This window comes from Chrysochloris asiatica, unplaced genomic scaffold, assembly GCF_000296735.1.
Source record: "Chrysochloris asiatica unplaced genomic scaffold, ChrAsi1.0 scaffold00009, whole genome shotgun sequence".
Classification (NCBI taxonomy): domain Eukaryota; kingdom Metazoa; phylum Chordata; class Mammalia; order Afrosoricida; family Chrysochloridae; genus Chrysochloris; species Chrysochloris asiatica.
Genome location: NW_006408527.1, coordinates 13,961,184 through 13,983,465, shown reverse-complemented (window position 1 = coordinate 13,983,465; position 22,282 = coordinate 13,961,184). Strand labels below are relative to the sequence as shown.

The following is a 22,282-nucleotide window of genomic DNA, read 5'->3' as shown; positions in this document are numbered from 1 at the left end:
TAAAGATTTACACCCTTGGAAACCCTGTACAGGGTCGCTATGGGTCGGACCCGACTCGATGGCACTTAACAACAACAACAACAACAAATTACAACTTGGAGAGCGCTGTGACACTTTAGCATAAGCACTAACTGCTGGTACCAGGTTGGCAGTTCAAGCCCACCATCTGCTCTGAAGGAGAAAGATGAGGCTTTCTGATTCCATAAAGATTTCTGGCTCGGAAACCCTATACAGGGTCACTATGAGTTAGAACCATGCTCGATGACTCTTAACAACAGCAGCAAAGTTATGTACATATTAGCAAAGAAGAAAAGGGAATAATGAATATGAGTGTGCAGTTTAGTGATTCTCTGGAACCTTTGCACTAATCCAGTTATTTAACATGCCGTCTGTTTCCAGGTATTCTCTGCGAGCCACCCCCATCTATCGCCCATGGAGACTTCTCTAGCAAAGAGAAAGAATATTTTCAATATGGAATGGTGGTGACCTACCGCTGCAATAACAGACACAGTGGAGGAAAGCAGTTTAATCTTGTGGGCAAGCCATCAATACATTGTACCAGCCATGACGGTCAAGTCGGCATCTGGAGCGGCCCGCCCCCTCAGTGTGTCGCTCCTCCTAATACATGCACTCTTCCAGACATTGAAAATGGAATAGTGATATCTAGGGATAGAAGCTTATTTTCCTTATTCGAGATTGTGAAGTTCAAGTGTCAGGATGGCTTTGTTATGAAGGGACCCAGCAGTTTGCAGTGCCATGCCCAAAACAAATGGGAACCGGTTTTGCCCAGCTGTTCCAGGGGTGAGTCTCACTGGGGTTTTGATGGGTATGGCACTGTGGGTTAATGCGCCAGACTGCAAAGCCACTTGAACTGCAAGGTCAGCAGTTAAAGCTCACCAGCTGCTCCTTGGAAGCCCTATACAGGGTCGCTATGGGTCACAACCACCTCGACAGCACTTAACAACAACAACAAACAGTATGGCAGTACTGGTGTGATGCTACAGGACAATGCCCTGGACCACAAGGTCAATTTGAGCCATAAGGGCAGTGGTTCAAACCCTCTACCCACTCCTCAGAAACCCTATACAGGGGTGCTATGAGTTAGAACTGATTTGATGGCACTTAACAACAACAAATGGTATGAGGTGTTGCAGGACCTGGAGCTTAGTGTTGGTTGTGGGAGAAAGCTGTGTGATGGATAGTGTGAGTGAGGAAATCATTTGGGGAAAGAACATGGAATTTAGAAAGGGTGTGTATGTGTGTGTGTGTGTATATACTTGCATGTGTATACATTCACTTTGAGGAGCAAGAGCCGAATCGCCAAGAATGGGGACATTTGAGAGTTCCACAATGAGCAATTCTCAGGGAAGAGTAACAGTTGCAGTGTCTCTCAAATCTATCGGGAAATAATGTGGCTTTTGTCTGTCTTTAGCCATGTGATAATCACCTTATGTGCATTAGTTCATTTACATTTAACAACAACCCTTTGAAATGGTATTGTTGTTTTCCCCATTTGACAGAGAGGTTCCCTGGGTCTTTCAGAGGTAAAATAAATCATCCAAGTCATATACTACTTAGTGGCATCCCCAGGATTAGAAGGCAAGTGTGTTAGACACCAGCACTTGAACACTGGATTTTTTGTCCTCCTTCTGTTGGCATCTGTTGGTACAGGGGAGCAGTTTACTTATGGACCTTAAGGATAGATATCATAACATGAGAATAGTGACAAAGACCTTAGATTTTGCCTACTCTGACCCACCTCTTACATTTTATAATAAGGAATCTGAAGTCAAGAGTGAAATTAATGCTCAAAACGAGACAGATTTTTCATTCATTATTAATTAGCTGTGGAATACATTGCAGTTCATATGAGTTCTGATGTCATGTAAGCAGCCAGGACTTACAAGAAATGCTCTCTAAGTAATATGCCCTATAATTACAAGCACTGACATTTTTTAAAGGAGATTATGTTCTCAGTGACTTCTCTTATGCTGTAAATGCAGGCTTAGTTGTGGATTGGGAAGTGTTATGATGGTTAAATAGGAACAGAGAAAGAGTTTACAGTCCTTCGACCAACACATGTCAGCCTTTTGCATCCACTAAGACAGCAGCAAGGAGGACAAACAGACAAACATGACAGAACAGGAAGGCAGTAAGATGCAGTTCAATGTGTTAGTTAAGACTTGGAAAGGCCTACTTGTTGCCTGTAAAACAAAACTGTAAGTTGAAGTTGCCTTTTTAGGAACTATGTTGGTGGAGAAGCCCACCAACACAAACATTTTGTATGGCCTAACCAGCACTGGAAGAAGGGCTCTCACATCTTGCAGACTGTGAATGTAGTTTAAACCTTGTACTGAGGTGAATTAGGTTCTAATTCTCTGTTTCTTACTAACTGTGAGCTCTTTGACTGCATCTCCCCCTCTGTTCTTAACTTCCACATCAGTAAAATAATGGGTTAGAGTACAATTTAGCTTTTTTCTTTTTAATATTTGAGCCCCTTTAATTGTGATTCTCTAAGTATTTAGCTGAAGTTAGTTCCTATAGCTCATGGGTCTCTGGACTGTGCACGTAGTTAAGTGCTAGGCAACTAACTGAAAGGTAGTTAGTTCAAAACCACCAAGAATTCCAATAAGAAGAAAGGCCTGGTGATCTACTTCCAAAAAGTTACAGCCATGAAAACCCTATGGAACACAGTTTTACTCTGAAGCACATAGCGTCATCCTGAGTTAGAATAGATACTGTATCAACTTCTTTTTTTCCTTTTTTAAATGGGTACTTTGATCCTGTTCTTTCTACAGTGTGTCAGACACCTCCAGTAATACCGCATGGCATGCATACCCCAAGTGACAAGGCCAACTTTTCCTCTGGGGAAGATGTTTTCTACAGATGTGAACCAGGCTATGATCTAAGAGGAGCTGCTTCTCTGCGTTGTACACCCAAGGGAGACTGGAGTCCTACAGCACCCACATGTGAAGGTGCCGAGATACTCAGCTCATTTGACATATTTAGCTTGTGTCTTTATCATCCTGGTGCCAACTTTATTTCTTTTTCCCCCCCTCAGTGAAATCATGTGATGACTTCCTTGACCAACTCCCTAATGGTCGTGTTGTCTCTCCCCCTAGTCTCCAACTTGGAGCAAAAGTGTCCTTCGTTTGTGAAGAGGGGTGAGTATGAGTTTACCTGACTGAACATAAACCAGGAGCTAAGTGATGGATACTGACACCTGAGGCATTGGTGTTTGTCTAAAAAGAGGAGCTGGTCATAGAAAAGAAATACCAGAAGACATTTCCCAATGCATGGTTGGGAAGTCCAGTGAGACCTAGATGGAACCATTAATAACAAATGTTATAAAGGGCAAGGTGATAAATATACTGAACAGCAGAACTATAGTAAGAGGTATATAGGCGAAACATAGAGAGTATGAAATTATAGTCATTCAGAAATATGAAGAGATAAATATTCTAGAGGACTTGCTGTGTTGTTAAGTACCGTTGAGTCATTTGTGACTCACGGCAACCCTGTATAGGGTTTCCGAGGCAGTAAATATTTACAAGAACAGAAAAACTCATCTTTCTCCCTAAGATCAGCTGGTGGGCTCCAACCGCCAACCTTATGGTTAAGCAGTCCAGTGCTTATCCTATAGCACCACCAGGGCTCCCAAGAGGTGTTCTTTTCAAAGTTTGATATTTAAGAGAAAGTTGTTGATAAGAAAAATAATATACAAGAATTATTTCTGGAAACTCTTATAGCCAATGTAATTTGAAATGAGAATGAAAGAATAAATTTAACAATTTTTTTTGAATTCAGGTGTATAAAGGAGCTTCAAAAAGTTCATGGAAAAATTCCATTGTCTTTTAATTTCATTTTTCCTCAAACTTTTTGAAGGTCCTTGTATACCACTGGATTCATATTGGGCTGTGGTAGTGGAAGTAAAGTGGCTAATAGGAATACTCCAAGAAAGGTCAAGAACTCTTTTTATGAATCAACATGATCTTGGAATTATGCTCCAGTTCCATATGGTGGGAAAAAAACATGGCCAGTAAAGCAGTTGTTTTCAGTACATTTCAAGATCTTGTTGACAAACATTAGATTCTAGTCACCTAGTAAGGAGCAAGAAGGAATTCAGGAGGTCAATCCTCTGACAATAAACTAGATATTTTATGATGCTTTCCTCCAAAAAGGCCCTCTCTTCTTACCCATTTTTCTTTTAAATAATTTGGCTTTATCCTTCAGTGTTGTTATTGTTTGGTGTTAAGTGCTGTGGAGTCAGTCCCCACTCATAGTGATCCTGCAGAGGGTTTCCAAGGAGCAATTAGTGGGTTTGACCCACTAAGCTTGTGGTTAGCAGTCCAGCACTTATCCTGCAGCTCCACACCAGGACTCCCAGCATAATGCCATAAATTTCATTCAGGAACATTCTAAATGTGGTGGCAAGAACAGTCACTCATGTCTTTCCTGAGAAACTTTGCAAACTGAAACCAGGAGCTATTCCCTTTCCTTATCCCACCCTCCCATGCCCTCTTCCCTGCTATCTACTGTCTCTTGTTGTTATTAAGTGCCATCAAGTCAGTTACAACCTATAGCAACCCCATATAGAGTTTCCTAGGAGTGGCTGGTGAGCTTGAACAGCTGACCTTGCAGATCCAACCAATTTTGCAGTCCAGCACAGTAACCCACAGTGCCACACCACTGACAGAGTGAAATGCTGAGTTTTCCATTAGCAGAGAAAGTTCTAACTAATGGCTAAAGGGGAGCAGACAGAGGAAATGACCTCCTGAAGGTACAGGAAGCCCCTGTCTGTGTTCATTGCCCCTTGTTCAGTTTAGGCTGGAGTAATGATACTTGCCTGACTACTAAGCTTTGAAAATCATTATTGCTTTGTTCCTCACTAATAGCTGTGTGTTTTTTCCAAAAGAATTTGGTTTCTGAGCCTGTATCAGTTGAGAAAGCAAATGAGTTGAGCTTTTTCACCTAGGTTTTAACTTAGGCATTACATTTTATTTTAGAAGAAGGGAGGAAGGCTAACTCTGTAGCTGACAGGAAGAGAGAACAGTATGCATACCCATTTACACAAGTATTGCTACTTTTTTATTTTAGGTTCCATTTAAAAGGCAGTTCTGTTAGCCATTGTGTCTTGGATGGAATGAAAAGCCGTTGGAATAACAGCGTTCCTGTGTGTGAACGTGAGTAGAAGGAATACTTGTCCAGGTCTAAATCTTTCTCCTTGTTTGGTTTTTTATCCTTTTTCTTAATGTATGTTGCCCCATGAAATTATCTAATATCTATCCCTCTCCATATTTGATAGAAATAGTTATTTGTTATAAGAATGGCAAGGAATTTTGGGGTGTGGGGGGAATCAATCTGAGAATTTAATTACCTTAGTACCATTCTATAAATATGTACAGCTATAGTTTAAGGAGTTCTGGTAGCGTAGTGGTTACGAATCGGGCTGCGAATTTCGCGCAAGGTCAGCAGTTTGAAACTACCAGCTGCTCCGCGGGAGAAAGATGAGGCTTTCTGTTCCCGTAAAGATTTACAGCCTAGGAAACCCGGTTCAGGATCGCTATGGGTCGGAACCGACTCGACGGCACTTAACAATAACAACAACATAGTAAATGTTAGAATATACTTCATAGATAGAGAGACATTTATGGCATGATACTTTGCCAATTTTTTCTTTTTTGTTATCAAAAAGTAATAGTCATCATAGACTTTTCTGTTCTTTCCTCAACCATCCATTTGTCTGTTCTTGTTTTGTTTTTTGTTTTTAAGGCTCAGAGAAATTAATTTATTGAGTTGTGAATGCAGCATTGTTTACTCTCCCATCCATTGAAAGTTAGCAAAATGCATTTGGATCAATAATACAAACATTAACAAAGATTTTCACTTTTCTACATGAATAATATTCATAAACAGATTAGGGGAGCCTGAGAAACTATGATCTGCATCACACAAAGATTGCATGTATTACATGATCAAGAAGTGCTTTATCTTTGAGAAAAATGCCGGCATTAAAAGGGAAATATTCAATATAGGATCACTTGACATTTTTTTCAAGGAAAGTACCAAGTGAAAAATGAGCAAGAAGATGACGGGTCTGCTCTCTGAACATGCCTTATGCATGTAACTTTTAGGGTATACTAAATTAAAATGGTTTTAAGAATGAACAGTGGGATTTTAAATCCACTACATTTTAAAACCTGAGATTAGACATCAAAGTAGTCAACTGTTATTCACCAGAACAGTTCTGATACTTCCTAAAAATAAAAGACAATTCAATTGAATTTATAACTGCAGGGTCAAAAACATTACCTTTTCCCAGTCAAAAAATAGACTTATCACAAATATGTTAGCTAATAAAAGGACAGCAAAATTATGACTCTCAGCAAATGAGTCATTTTTTACGTAAGCAGAAAGTCATTTCTTGTCTTCCCCTCCTCGCTGATCAAGGCCACGCTATTTTCAGATGAATATCTACTGAGAGATCAGTTGTGCATTGGACAAAGTACCATCAAAATGTACAGTGAAGAATACTATGTGCATGGCTTACACACTCAAGCCCCTCCTCAGTATTATCTACCTCAAGAGCAAAGAAGATGAAAACAGCCACCTTTGAATACCATGTGTGGATCACATTCCACACCTCTGTAAACCTAGGAAAGGTCATATTTAAGAAAGCATACTTAGCAATTATAGTGCCTGAAATATGCAACCATTTACAGACCACTCACTATAAGGGCTTTTTTGCCTACAACCCTGCATTTTCAGATAAGACAGGATAATTGTTTTGAGAAAACGGAAGGCAGAATCTGTTAAAAGACCTACAATTTACTGCAAAGTGACCCAGAGTCCACGAAGCAGCAGGTTTAGTGGGCTGCGTGCTCCTGGAGACTCTCAATTATTTTGCAGTTAATAATGATGGAAAGTGAGTTGGCAAGTAGCCCTGTGCGTATCACAGCTACACTGAATGATAATCTCCTATGTGCTTCCATTCTTTACAGAGGGTGTCTGGGTTTTGGTTTGGTTTCCACTTTGATTTTTTGGTACCATACAGATTTACATTTTAAAAGTACTCACTATGTGCCCTGGGCTCTGGAATTATACCAGTAAGCAACCAGACAAAGTCCATACTCCGGTGTTGTTCAACTTCTTGTGCAGAGAGTAAGACCAAAAACATACAAACAGACAATTTAAAATAAAGACAACTGAATCTAATATTGATACCGGTAAGCAATCAGATGAAGTCCATACTCCGGTGTTGTTCAAATTCTTGTGCAGAGAGTAAGACCAAAAACATGCAAACAAACAATTTAAAATAAATTCAACTGAAGCTTATATTGATAAATTTAATTTTTGAAAAAATACCAAGGTCTATGAAGAAAACACAAACACAAGATGTAGACTCGATTCCAACTCATAACAACCCTGCATAGGGTTTCAGAGACTGCAAATCTTTACGGGAGCAGAAAGTCTCATCTTTCTTCTGTGGAAACAACTGGTAGCTTTGAACTGCTGACCTTGAGGTTAGCAGCCCAACTCATCACCAATATGCTACCAGAACTCCTTTTAAACATAGGATAGTTAAAAAAAAAAAAAAAGTTACAGGAAGTGGGACAAAGACAATGAGGAAATGAATAAAGTTTCCATTTTAAATAAGGTGAACAAGAATGTCCTATCTGAGAAAGTAACATACAAGTACTAATAGAAGTTAGTTAACCACTAACGTACATATGAAGCTGTAGTATGGCACTGCGGGTCAATGCATTGGACTGTAATTTAGGTTTGAACTGCAAGGTTAGTAGTTCAAACTCATTAGTTGCTCCTCAGAAACCCTATGCAGGGTTGCTATGAGTCAGAACCAACTCAATGGCACTTAACAACAACAATGTACATCTATGATGAAGTCCACAAGAGCCAAAATACGACCTTGACTATGGTGGTGGTAGTGGTGGTTATGTGGCGTGGAGTCGGTTTCAACTCATAGTGACCCTGCATTGGGTTTCCAAGGCTGTAAATCGTTATGGGAGCAGAAAGCGTCATCTTTCTCCCACAGAATGCCTGGTAGTTTCAAACTTCTGACCATGAGGTTAGCAGCCTGACTCATAACCACTACACTACCAGAGCTCCTTATGACCTTGACTGTAGCCCATTTGAATTAAGAGACCATCCCCAGAACAGATTTGATGCACTAGTCACTAATGACTGAAGGCCAGAAGAGTGGTGGGATGACATCAAGAGCAACATAGAGGAACAAAGCAAAAGGTCATTAAGAAGACAAGACAAAGACCAGTGGATGTCAGAAGAGATTCTGCCACTTGCTCCTGAGGGTAGAGAAGCTAAAGCAACTGAAAGAAATGATGAAGTAAAAGAGCTGAATAGAAAATTTCAAAGGACAGCTCGAGAAGACAAAATTAAATATTAGAATGAAATTTGAAAAGACCTGAAGTTAGAAAACCAAAGGAGTAGAACACAGCATTTCTCAAGCTGAAAGAACTGAAGAATAAAACTGAAGCTTCAGATGGCAATACTGAAGATTTTTATGGGCAAAATATTGAATGACACTGGAAAAATAAAAAGAAGATGGAAGGAATACACAGAGTCACTGTGTGAAAAGAATTTGTGAGTGTTCAGTCATTCCCAGAGGTAGCATCTGATCTAGAACAAATGGTACTGAAGGAAGAAATTCTAGCAGCTCTGAAGGCACTGGTAAAAAACAAGGCTCCAAGAACTGATGGAATACAAATTGAAATGTTTAAACAAACTGATGCAGCACTGGAAGTGTTCATCTGTGTCAAGAAATTTGGAAACCATTTACCCATCAACCACCTGGAAGAGATCTATATTTATGTGTATGTTAAAGATGTGACCCAACAGAATGCAGACATCATCTCATAATATCGTTGGTATCATATGCAAGCAGAATGTTAAAGACCATTCAAAAATGATTGCAGCAATACATAGGGAGCTGCCAGAAAATCAAGCTGGATTCTGAAGAGGACATGGAATGAGGGATATCATTGCTGACATCAGATGGTTCTTGATTGAAAGCAGAGAAAACCAGAAAGATGTTTACTTGTGCTTTATTTTGACTGTATGGATCATGACAAGCTATGGACAACATTGCAAAGAATGGGTATTCCACAACACTTAAGTGTGCTCATGTGGAACCTGTATGAAGACCAACAGGCAGTCCTTAGAACAAAACAAAAGAATACTGAATGGTTTAAAATCAGGAAAGGTGTTGTTCAGTCCTGAATGATTTAAAATCAGGAAAGGTTGTATCATTTCCCCATTCTTAATAAATTTCTATGCTGACCTAATAATCCAAGAAGCTGGATTTTATAACTAAGAACATGGAATTCGGTTTGGAGGACGATTCATTAACAACCTTCCATATGCAGCTGACACAAGCTTGCTTGATCAACTGAACCAGTAAATAACATCCCGATGAACAGAGCAAAGACTGATGTTTATCAAAGACTTCATTTTGCTTGGATCCACAATGTTCATGGAAGAAGCTGTGAAGAAATCAAACGATGTATTAGACAAATCTGCTGCAAAAGATCTCACTGAAGTATTCAAGATCAAAGACGTCACTTTAGAAGACTAAGGTGTGTGCTTGACCCAAGCCATTTCTAGTTGCCTCATATGCATGTGAAAGTTGTAAAATAAGGATGATCATAGGAGAACTCATGCATTTGAATTATGGTGAATATGAATATTGAAAGTACCGTGGACTACCAGAAACACAAATACATAACTTGGAAAAAATATAGCCAAAATGTTCTTTAGAAGCCAGGATGGTAAGATTTCATCTCTGGTACTTTGGACATATTATCAGGAGGGACCAGTTTCTGTAGAAGGACATCTTACTTAGTAAAGTGGAGGGTCAGCTAAGAAGAGGAAGATTCCCCAAAAGATAGATTGACACAGTGGCAGCAGTAATGGGCTCAAACATAACAATTATGAGGTTGGCGCAGGACCAAGCGTGTTTCATTCTTTTGTGCATAGGGTAGCTATGAGTCGGAATCAACTCAACAGCAAATAACAAAAACATGTCATATCTATGTTAATCGTAAGCCTTTAAGACTAAATGAGGTCATCTAAGGAATGAGCTTAGATAGAGAACAGATCCCTGGGATCAGCCTGGGAAGTCCAGCATTAAGATGTTAGAAAAATCAAAAGGAATTTGAAGGAGACTAAGAAACAGCAGTCATGGGGTAAGAGAAACACCAGGAGGAGGAGTCTTGGTAGCCAAGTGGAGATTTTTTCTTTTTAAGGAAATGAGACTTAACAATGGTATCAAACTCGATGAGTAGGTCATATGACTTGAGGACAGAAAATTGACCACTGGATTTAGTGACATTTGAAGTAATAAGTGACCTTAACAAGAAAGTTTGAGTAGAGGGGTAGGGAAAGACCCCTGATTAGGATGACTTCAAGGGAGAACTGGAGGGGAAGAGGAACTGTGACAGGTCACAGAAAGCATTTTTAAGTTTTAATGTAAAGCGGATAAACAAGTAAGGCTGCTGCTGGAGAGGGAAGTGGAACCAAGGGAGTTTTGGGTCTGGATTTTAAGATGGCAGAAAAACAATGTTGACATCTATCTAAGAACAAGGAGCTCTGGTAGCGTAGTGGTTACGAATCGGGCTGTGAACCTTAAGGTCAGCGGTTCGAAACTACCAGCCGCTCCGCGGGAGAAAGATGAGGCTTTCTACTCCCGTAAGGATTTACACCCTCGGAAACCCTGTACTGGGTCCCTATGGGTAGGAAGCGACTCAAAGGCACTTAACAACAACAGCAACATCTAAGAACACTCCTCATTTGTTTAGTTTGTCCATTTGTTTGTTCACTAAAAATTAATAGGATGTTGCTTCATAACTATTGAAAGCACATGCTTATAATAAATTTTTGTTTAACTATTTTGGTTTCTAATTAGTTGGACATCTTATATGAATTTCTATAATGAAATGATAATTACATCTTGTATACAAGGTGGTTTCAAAAAAGTTTGTGGAAAAGTGGAATGAAAAGATAATAGAATTTTTCTACAAACTTTCTGAAGCCCCCTTGTATTTGAAAGGCAGATATTCAATAACATTAACTTTCCTGGAATACAGCTAAGAAGCATGAAAGAAGGGAAAAGAAAAAATATTCTCCCGAACCCAAAGGTATACCTAAAACATTTATAGATATGACTCTTAGGTGCTTGCTGTTGAGTTGGTTCTGACTCGCAGTGACCCTATACACAGCAGAACAAAACACTGACTTGTCCTGAACCATCCTCAAAATTGTTGCTATGTTTGAGCCCATTGTTTATGCCATTGTGTCCATTCATCTTACAGGGGTCTTCCTCTTTCTCGCTGACCCTCCACTTTGCCAAGCATAATGTCCTACTGCAGGAACTGGTTCCTCCTAACAACATGTCCAAAACACCAGAAACCAAGTCTCACCATCTTGGATTCTAAGAAACACTCTGGTTGCATTTCTTTCAAGACAGATTTGTTGGTTCTTCTGAGAGTCCAGGGTACTTTCAATATTCTCTTCCCAGTCCATAATTAAAATGCATCGATTCTTCTATGATCTTCTTTATTCAGTATCCAACTTTCATATGCATATGAGGCAATTGAAAATGCCATGACTTGGGTCATGCTAAAGTGTAAATGTTGTTCACATGGTTAATGTGCTTGGCTGATATCTAAAGGTTGCAGATTAGAGTCCACCCAAGGTGCCTTGGAAGAAAGACCCTGCAATCTGCATTTGAAAATCAGCCATTAGAGGCTTTATGGAGCATGGTTCTATTCTGACACACATGAAGTCACCAAAAGTCAGTATCTATTTGATAACAACTGTTTGTATGAACATTCCCAGTCTTTCATTAGTTTATTCATAGTTCTATCAAAGTACAATATCCTCGGCCCAAAACCAAAGTCAAATTTGAATGGGGAAGTAGCTGCACTACACAGATACATTCACGGGGGGTGGGAATGAAAGTGGGTTTTTGTTTTATTTGTTGTTGTTAAGTACCACGGAGTCGCTTCCAACTCATAGTGACCCTGTACAGGGTTTCCAAGACTGAAAATCTTTACAGAAGCAGAAAGCCTCATCTTTATCCCACGGACCAGCTGGTAGTTTCTAATTGCCGATCTTGAGGTCAGCAGCCCGATTCGTAACCACTACGCTACCAGATAAAAACCTTACAAAAACCAATGAGTATCTCAGAAAACATAGCTTGAAATGTTTGGAATGTAAACCAGAGAAGGAAGTATTATGATGTAATTTGTGATCGTATTAGTGTAATCATTCATTTTGGTTTAGAGATCTCCAAACCCGAGACATCGAGAAAAGATTAAGTTACTGATACCCAACTAGTAAATCTACATTTTAGAAATATTTCTTTAGGTTGAAGATTTTTGATGTCATGGATCTTGTTTACTTTGTCTTAAACTAGTGCTTGGAATACAGTTGTTAGGTGCCATCAAGTTGGTACCAAGTCATAGCGACCCATGCACAACAGAACGAAACACTGCCCAGTTCTCAGCCAACCTCACAATTGTTGCCACACTTGAGCCCATTGATGCTGCCATTTTGCCAATCCATCACACTGGGGGTCTTCCTCTTTTTCTCTGACCCTCCACCTTACCAAACATGATATCCTTCTCCAGTGACTGGTCCCTGCTGACAATATGTTCAAAGTATGGGAGACAAAGTTTAGCCATTCTGGCCTCCAAGGATCACTCTGGCTGCACTTCTTCCAACACAGACCTGTTTGTTCTTTTGGCAGCCCATGGCCCTTTCAATATTCTCCTCCTACACCATAACTCAAAAGCATCAATTCTTCTACTGTCTTCCTTATATTCATTGTTCAGCTTTCGCGTGCATATGAGGTTATTGAAAATACTATGCTTGGGTCAGTCGCACCTTAGTCCTCAAGCTGACATCTTTGCTTTTCAACAATTTTAAAAGATCTTGTGCAGCAGATTTGCCTCATGCGATACGTCGTTTGATTTCTTGACTGCTGCTTCCATGAGTGTTGATAGTTGATCCAAAAAGAATGAAGTCCTTAACAATTTCAATCTTTTCTCCGTTGATAAGAATGTTGTTTATTGGTCCAGTGGTGAGGATTTTTGTTTTCTTTACATTGAGATGCAATCCATACCAAGGCTGTGCTCTTTGATCTTCATTAGTAAATATTTCAAGTCCTCTCACTTTCAGCAAGCAAGGTTGTATCATCTGCATATCACAGGTTGTTAATGAGTCTTCTTCCAATCCTGATGCCACATTTTTCTTCATAGAACCCAGCTTCTTGGATTGTTTTCTCAGCATACAGGTTGAATAAGTATGGTGAAAGAATACAACCTTGTCACATACCTTTCCCAATTTTAAAACATTCAGTGTTCCCATGCTCTGTTTGAACAACTGCTTCTTGGTCCAGGTACAGATTCCTCAGAAGTACAATTAAGTGTTCTGGAATACTCATACGTCTCAATGTTGTCCATAGCTTGTCATGATCCACACAATCAAAAGCCTTTGCATAGTCAATAAAGCACAGATAAACATCTTTCTGGTATTCGCTGCTTTCAGCCAAGATCCATCAGACATCAGCAATGATATCCCTCATTCCATACCCTCTTCTGAATCCGGCTTGAACCTCTGGAATTTGTCTGTCAGTGTATGCTTGTAGTTGTTTCTGTATTACCTTTAGTAAAACTTTACTTGCATGGGATATCAAAGATATTGTTCAATGATTTCTACATTCTGTTGGGTCACCTTTCTTTGGAATGGGCACAAATATGGATCTCTTTCAATCAGTTGGCCTGATAGTTGTCTTCCAAATTTCTTGGCAGAGATGAGTGAGTACCTCCAGTGCCACCTCACTTTCTTGAATAATTTCAATTTTTATTCCACCAATTCCTGGTGCCTTGTTCTTAGCCAATTCCTTCAATACACCTTTGAATTCTTCCTTCAGTATCACTGGCTCTTGATCATATGCTACCTCTTGAAATGGTTGTATACCAACCATTTCCTTTTGGTACAGAGACTCTCTATATTGCTTCCATTTTCCTTAGTTGCTTTCTGCATCATTCAGTAATTTGCCCAGAGAATACTTCAGTAACAAAGGTCGTGGCTTGATTTTTTCCTTCAGTTCCCCCAGTTTGAGAAATGCTGAGCATGTTCTTCCCTTTTGGTTTTCTGACTCCAGATCTTTGCACATTTTGTTGTAATATTTGACTTTGTCTTCTCAATCTGACCTTTGAAATTTTCTTTTCAGCACATGTACCTCCTCATTCTTCCATTTGCTTCAGCATCTCTACACTGGAGAGCAACTTTCATAGTCTGTTCTAACATTCATTTTGATCTTTTCCTTCTTTCTTGTCTTCTCAGTGGCTTTTTGCTTACTTCCTGTCTGATGCTCTGGATGTCATCCCACAACTCTGCTGGTCTTCTGTCTTTCTTCATATGCTGACAGGACACAACTTAGAATGAAGAGAAACAGCTGTAAACATCCATTAAGAATCAGAACATGGAATGTATGAAGTACGAATCTATGTAAATTGGAAATCATCAAAACTGAAGTGGAACACATAAACATCAATATCTTAGGCATTAGTGAGCTGAAATGGCCATTTTGAATCTGACAACCACATGGTTTACTATGCTTGGAATGACAAATTGAAGAGGAATGGTGTTGCATTCATTGTCAAAAAGAACATATCCAGATCAGTCATGAGGTACAACATGTCTGTGATAGGATAATATCCATGCGCCTCCAGGGAAGCCCAGTTAATAGCGCTATTATTCAAATTTATGCACCAACCACTAAAGCCAGTGAGGATGAGATAGAAGAATTCTACTGACTTCTTCAATCTGAAATTGATCAAACATGCAATCAAGATGTATTGATTATTACTGGTGATTGGAATACAAAGGTTGGGAACAAAAAGGAAGGATCAGTAGTTGGAAAATATGGCCTTGGTGATAGAAATGATGCTGGAGAATGCATGATAGAATTCTGCAGAATCAATGATTTGTTCAATGTATACCTTCTTTAGACAGCATAAGAGATGAATATATACATGGACCTTACCAGATGGAATACACAGAAATCAAATTGACCACATCTATGGAAAGAGACCATGGAAAAACTCCATATCACCAGTCAAAACAAGGCCAGGACAGATTGTGGAACAGACCATCAATTGCTCATATGCAAATTCAAACTGAAGCTTAAGACAAATGAAAACAAGTCCATGAGACCCACAATATGGCCTTGAGTATATCCCATCTGAATTTAGAGATCATCTGAAGAAGAGATTTGACATACAGTAGGTGCTCAAAAAATGTCTCTTGAAGTAATGCATGGTTTTCCCTTTAATGGGGCTAAAATACTTTTATTTAAAGGGAATATCGAAAATCTTATGTATCTGGAGAGTCCAAGATACTTGAGTTACTAACTTTTGTAGTAAACATTGAGTTAGGTGTCATTTCATTTAGCTCCATCTCAGCAGAGGTAAGAAAAAAGGAGCTCTGGTAGCGTAGTGGTTACGAATCGGGCTGCGAACCGCAAGGTCGGCAGTTCGAAACTACCAGCTGTTCCGCAGAAGAAAGATGAGGCTTTCTGCTCCCGTAAAGATTTACAGCCTTGGAAACCCTGTACAGGGTCGCTATGGGTCAGAACTGACTCGACGGCACTTAACAACAACAAAGAAAAAAGAGGTATTATTTAACTGACAACACACTCACATTGCACCATAAATGCAGAACCAACTCAAATTAAAATTTTAATCGAATTTAGATCTCTTTGTTTTCTTTCTAGAAATCTTTTGTCCAAACCCTCCAGCTATCCTTAATGGGAAACACACAGGAGATCCTCTGGGAAGTATTGCCTATGGAATAGAAGTATCTTACATGTGTGACCCCAACGCAGACCTCATTGGGGAGAGCACAATCCGCTGCACAAGTGACAATCTAGGGAAAGGGATGTGGAGTGGCCCTGCCCCTCTCTGTGAACTTTCTGCCCATGCTGGTCAGTATCCACATTCACATATCCTAAATGGACTCAGAACCTCTGGACCAAACCAACCATATTTTTTAATTAGAAATGTGGTTTTTGCTTATGTGTTTGACTTAGTCTTAAGTGGAAGTAGCTAAGTTATATGCCATCTATTAAGATAGGTTCTTGCAGTGCCTAGGTATGTATGAACTGATAAAAAGTTAATAACTCTTCTTGTTTGTGCAATAATGAGAACAATGAAGTAAGAGAAGCCAGGGGAGGAGGAGAGGGAAAAGGGTAAGGTGCAAGCTCTGTAAATTAGCAAGAAAAAGGTTTTCATTTGATGATGTTGTTGTTGGGTGCCATGGAGTCAGTACTGACCCATAGCGACCTTATGCACAGCAGAACAAAACACTGCCCGATCCTGGGCCAACCTCACTACTGTTGCCACACTTGAGTCCATCTATGCTGCCACTTGGCCAATCCATCTTGTTGGGGGTCGTCCTCTTTTTCTCTGACCCTCCACCTTACCAAAAAATTAACATTTTTTCTTGCTAATTTAATTTGATAGGGCATGAAAATAACCAGTTGTGAACAGTAAGATCCCTGGGTGATGTGAACATTGTACATGTGGCTGCTTACCAGAAGTTGGCAGTTCAAACCTACCCAGCAGTGCCTTGGGGGGTAAATCTGGCAATCTGCTTCCATAAAAATTATAGCCAAGAAAATCTTATAAAGTTCTGTCTTGCTCTGTACCACATGGAGTCACCATAAGTCAGAAGTGATATGAAGGCAATGGGCTTGCTTTATGAACCAATAGTAATGCAACTGAAATTCTGATATGGCATGATAGGATAAGCACAGGATTGGTAACCACAATGTCAGTGGTTCAAACCCACTAGCCACTCCTTGGAAGCTCTATACAAGTCACTTGCTATGAGTCAGAACCAACTTGATGGCACTTAACAACAACAGTGTAACTGATTTACAATCTCCACAAGTTTATGAGGGGTATATGGGCATACCAAGGACAAAACTGGAAGACTGGATATTATTTAGGTAAGGCTTTAGCTAGCTTTTGTTGAATGGGCTAAGTAACCGTAAAGACTCTCTGTCTTTGCTGTCCTAGCTTAAGACCTACACCAGAAGTATGCCCCTTTGTTCGCATGCCTCTGGGCTGCACCAAAATCTTTCCTCTGGAGCTCTTCTACTCTGAGGGTAACAAACAAGAAAACACCACTCCAACGAAATGGGTCCAGAAAGGAAGAGGCTATTTCTTCCTAAGGACTGGAATAGCTTACCCAGTCCTTTAGACCCAACTGTCCAAGAGTGGAAGCTGGAGTAGACTGGGGAGGGGCAGCAGGCTAAGAAGACCATATCAACTGCAGGGGGATCCCTGAGAGAAAAGAGCAATCCAATAAGGAGAGCTACGCACGGTGGAAGGCATTTACCTTTTCAGTGCTCCCCCTCACCTTCCAACATGGCAGAATCCAGTCACATTTTCTAAAAGCAGTGCCTTGACAACATCCCAGGCTTAATAAGATAGAAGAGGATAATAAGAAAGATGAAGGGGTAGTTGAATTCCAAGTCTATTTCAAAATAATCAGCACCCAGTGTTCTTGTTGTTAAGTGCTGTCAAGTCAATTCTGACCCATAGTGACCCTGTATAGGGTTTACAAGGCTATAAATCTTTGAGGGAGCAGAAAGTCTCATCTTTCTCCTGCAGCACCCAATATACTTACTCATAAAGGGAACATAATTTCTTGGAGGAGGATGGCTTAGCCTGTTTTGTCCTTTCTCTTAAATGTCTGGCTTTACATCAGAAGGCAAAGAGTATTGTCTTTGTTTCCTCCAGGGCTTTGGATGGATTCATTCCCCTGCAGAGAATTTATATTCCACCCCAGATATTATTAAATGAAGATCTTGTTAAAATGTAAATGCTGATTCTGTTTATCTGGGGTGTAAATGCAAATTCTTAGCAGGAGTTCAAACCAGAGTGACAAAGTTTTGGTTTCCTAGGGTCACAAATTTCCACAGACTTGGTGACTTAAAAACTTGTAATTGATTCTCACACAGTTTTAGAGGTTGCAAGTCTGAGATTAACATTATCAGCAAATGCTCCAAAGGCTCTGTGGGATGATTCAGTCCTTGCCTCTTCAGAATTTGGTGGCTCCTTGGTGTTTGTGGCTTATAGATACAACACTACAGTCTCTGTCTCCATCTATAGGACCCTTCGCTCCTATATATCTGTAGCTCAAATATCCCTCTCCTCCCTCTAGGACAGGGCTGGGAACCTTTTTTCTGTCAAAATTTGTAACATTATATAAAATTATCAGCTTAAAAATTAGCTTGCTATATTTGGTCAAATATTTAATTAACTTACCTTTAAATGTGATGGCTGGAACTGTGGTTGCCTTGGCAGGGCCAGACCAAATGATTTTGCAGGTCTTATATGACCTGAGGACTGACATTTCCTACCCCTGTCTTATAAGGACATCAGTCATTTGATTTATGTTCAGTGCCATTGAGTCTATTCAGACTCACAGTGAGCCTGTATAGGACTTACAAGGACCAGCTGGTGGGTTTGAATCTCCAACATTGCAGTTCAAACCAACCTTGTGCTCCAATGCATTGTCCTACAGTACCACATCAGGACTACATTTCATTTATTTGTTGTTGTTAAGTGCCGTCAAGTCGGTTCCTACTCAGAGTGATCCTGTATAGGGTTTCTGAGGAGCAGCTGATGAGCTTGAACAACTGACCTTACAGTTCAAACTGACCTTGCAGTCCAGTGCATTGACCCACAACACCACAATAAATCCAGAATTATCTCATCTTAAAAATCCTTTGATTATATCTGCAAAAATCCTTATTGCAAGTAAATTCATATTCTGGGGGTCTCATGGACATATCTTTTGGAAGGATGCTTATCAATCCACTACAGGTAGTAACTACTATTAGTTTGAGTGATGCAGCTTGCTGTGGACACCTCTGATAACAGAGTAGGGAGGAGTGTATGGAGAGAGATGATAAAACACATGTGAGTACATGAACAGCTAACTCCAGATAAAGGCACTGTGGGGGGTAGCCTGACACACGAACCTAAGAATTGAAATTCTCATTAGTTTCTAGTAGTCTTGTTCTTACAAGAACAGAAATACCAGAAAGCTCAGTAAGCTTCCTAGTATTAAACATTTCCTAATGATTAGATGGTAGTCGAAGGAATCCTGGTGTGTGGTGCTGTAGGATCTGACTGGACTGCTAACTGCAAGGTCAGCAGTTCAAACCCACCAGCTGCTCCCTAGAAACCTTACACAGGGTAGCTATGAGTTGGAACTGACTCAACAGAACTTAACAACAACAACAACAAGATGCTAGTAGAAAGCACTATGCAAAGATAACTTCCAGGGAAGAAAACTTGTTTGCCATTGTTGTAAGTCTCTGTTTCTGTGGTCTCGTCTATTAGCTTAGTTGAAGAGAAAAAGGAGGAAAAGTGGAGGTCTCTGCTAACTTTGCTATTCCTGTGGTCCTGGCTTCCAGGTCACTGTAAAACTCCAAACCAACTTCCATTTGCCAAGCCTACAACTCCGATTAATGAGTCTGAGTTTCCAGTTGGTACATATTTGAATTATGAATGCCTCCCTGGATACTCTGGAAGCTTGTTCTCTATCACCTGCCTTAAAAATTTGGTGTGGTCAAGTGCTGAAGACACCTGTAAAAGTAAGTAGCCCTGCCCTGGGAGCGCTTCATGTTTGTCAGGGTATCTGGGAGTTGGTTTCATTTCTTCAAACATACATGGACTAAAGGTGTTTCTTTGGAGGATAGTCTTCTAAGTCATCATTTCTTATTGCTTGGATTTAGATATTCATTTCATGGGAAAGACTCTCACCAAAGGAGCTGAAGGGGGAAAACTCCATTTGCTAGGAGGCACTTTGGAAGGCATGAAAGGCATGAATCAGGGACATGGGTGTACATTACAGATTTGCCTATTCTAGATATTTCATGTAAGTGGTACCCAAAGTTTATTAATGGTTACCAGGAATGAGAGGAAGGAAGAAAGAGGGCGCCATTGCTTAAGAAATGCTGAGCTTCTATTAAGGAAGATGGAAAAAAAATTGACATAGAAACTGGTGCTGGTTCCACAAAATGAAGAATATAAATAATGTCAACCCACCAGCCGCTCCTCGGAAACCCTATACAGGGTCGATGTGAGTCGGAACTGACTTGATGGCACTTCACACACGAGGTCTCCAAGACAACTGGTGGAGGTGGGATCAGAGTACACTCTCTATTCATAAAGAACCTTTCTCAGGAGATGCAAGGTGGTCTTTTAATAAGTGACACCCTATAGCTGTTTGGTTCTGAGTTTGTGTAGTTAGTTGCTTCAAACTGGCTAGTTCTGTGGAATAATCCGAATGATATCACTTGCCATATTCCAATGCGAATCTTGTAAATGAAGATAAATTGAACTCTATATCTAGCCAATTCTTTCTTTCTTTCTTCTAGGAAAATCATGTGGCAATCCCCCAAAACCCTCCAATGGAATGGTGGTTATAGACACAGATATCCAGTTTGGATCAACTGTTAATTATTCTTGTGAGAAAGGGTGAGTTACAAGCAATACTTCTTGAAATTAGTTTCAGAACAACAATGTCAGCCTCTAACCCAGGCTTAGGCAAAATAGAACATTGTCACCTGTACTTAAAAACTAAGCAATAGAAAAAAAGCTGGTGGCTTGGGCATATGACCAAAGAAAATACTGAAGAAAGCAGGAACAATCTGCATCGATTTTGCAAACTAGGAAAAGGCACCATGTTCCTGCAAAAAATAGAGTATATATGAAACCTGGGGAAGCAGTCACTGGATTAAAAAGAAGCCTACCAATTAGATAGAGTTCTGCTGTGGCACAGTAGGATAAGCACTGGACAGCTAACTGGAAGGTCAGTGGTTCAAATTCACCAGCTGCTCCTCGGAAACCCTATATAATAGCATTGTTGTAAGTCAGAACCAACTCAACACCCCTTAACAACAACAAAATCAAATAAGTATAAGGAAAAGTGCTATGTGGCCCATACAAATATCCTTAACTGAAAGCAACAGAGTACTATAACTATAGCTCTCTGAAGCAGTTGAAGGGCAAATCTTAAAGGTAAACAATAGCTCTGGGAAGTGGAACCCATTAAGGTTCTACTTACTCATAACTTTCCCTTGGGATAGATAGCCATGCTAGAAGTCATTGACTCAATTTCGAGTGATCAGTTAAAGGGTATGTACTAATTTTCAACTGCCACATAAATTAATGGGAAAAATACATACCGATTAAATCTCCCTACAGAACTGTCCCTGATCACTAGCCCCACCCTGAGGAATTGTATCTATGATCCAGCAAGTTTAAAGTGTTGTTGTTATTAAGTGCATGGAGTAGAGTCCAACCCATAGCAACCCTGTATAGGGTTTCTGAGGAGCAAATGGTAAGATTGAACCACCAACCTTGCAGTTCAAACTGAATTTGCAGTCTAGTGCATTAACCGACAGCGCCAAGTACATAGTAGATCAATATTCACCCATTCTCACTTTGAGCCTGGGAGATTTTAGCAACTTTCCACCTAATCTCTTGACAAACAATTTATTTCCATTCTGAATTACCATAGATCACTGTGTTAGTAAAATAAAATATAGCAACTGAAAATTAGGAACCAATCGGAAAAGTCAAAGTAAACCCCTCTAAAACCAACATATTCCAATAAACAGGAAAGAAACCTTAAGAGATCTCTCATTTTTGTGACAAAGAATCTATAAAACTATAGGAGGCTGTTGTAAGACTGAGAACAGGGAAATTTACACATGAATGTAATACACAGTAATCCAATAAAAGGAGTACTAATCAATGAATTATCCTGCCCAAAAAAGTAAAGAGATGATGAGAAATTCTTAAGATTCCATCAAGTATGAACAATACTAGACAGTACTTCTCTTTCTCTCTCATTTATGTATGCACAAAACCAACAATTGAGAAAAAAAAGGCAGAAAGTGATGAAGGATTAATTAGTATATAATAATAGACATTTTCCTAGACCAGGAAACAAACAGAAAAAGAGTAGATTTTTCTGGTGTTAAAGAATAACTTTAACTTGCTGAAAGTGAAGAGGACTTGAAACATTTACTTATGAAGATCAAATAGCACAGCCTTCAATATGGATTACATCTCAATGTCAAGAAAACAAAAATCCTCACCACTGGACCAATAAACAACATTCTTATCAATGGAGAAAAGATTGAAGTTGTCAG

The 22,282-nt window shown here is 39.7% G+C and overlaps 1 protein-coding gene across 1 annotated transcript in view; it reads left to right on the top strand.

Annotated features, from left to right (window-relative positions):
- Positions 1-22,282, top strand: part of CR1 (complement component (3b/4b) receptor 1 (Knops blood group)) — a 191,076-nt gene that overhangs the window by 120,677 nt on the left and 48,117 nt on the right. Inside the window, exons 21-27 of the mRNA XM_006834201.1 lie at positions 400-801; positions 2,799-2,975; positions 3,062-3,164; positions 5,098-5,183; positions 15,818-16,027; positions 19,535-19,714; positions 20,501-20,600. Coding sequence (XP_006834264.1) covers positions 400-801; positions 2,799-2,975; positions 3,062-3,164; positions 5,098-5,183; positions 15,818-16,027; positions 19,535-19,714; positions 20,501-20,600 — 1,258 coding nt within the window. The remainder of the gene's footprint in view (positions 1-399; positions 802-2,798; positions 2,976-3,061; positions 3,165-5,097; positions 5,184-15,817; positions 16,028-19,534; positions 19,715-20,500; positions 20,601-22,282) is intronic.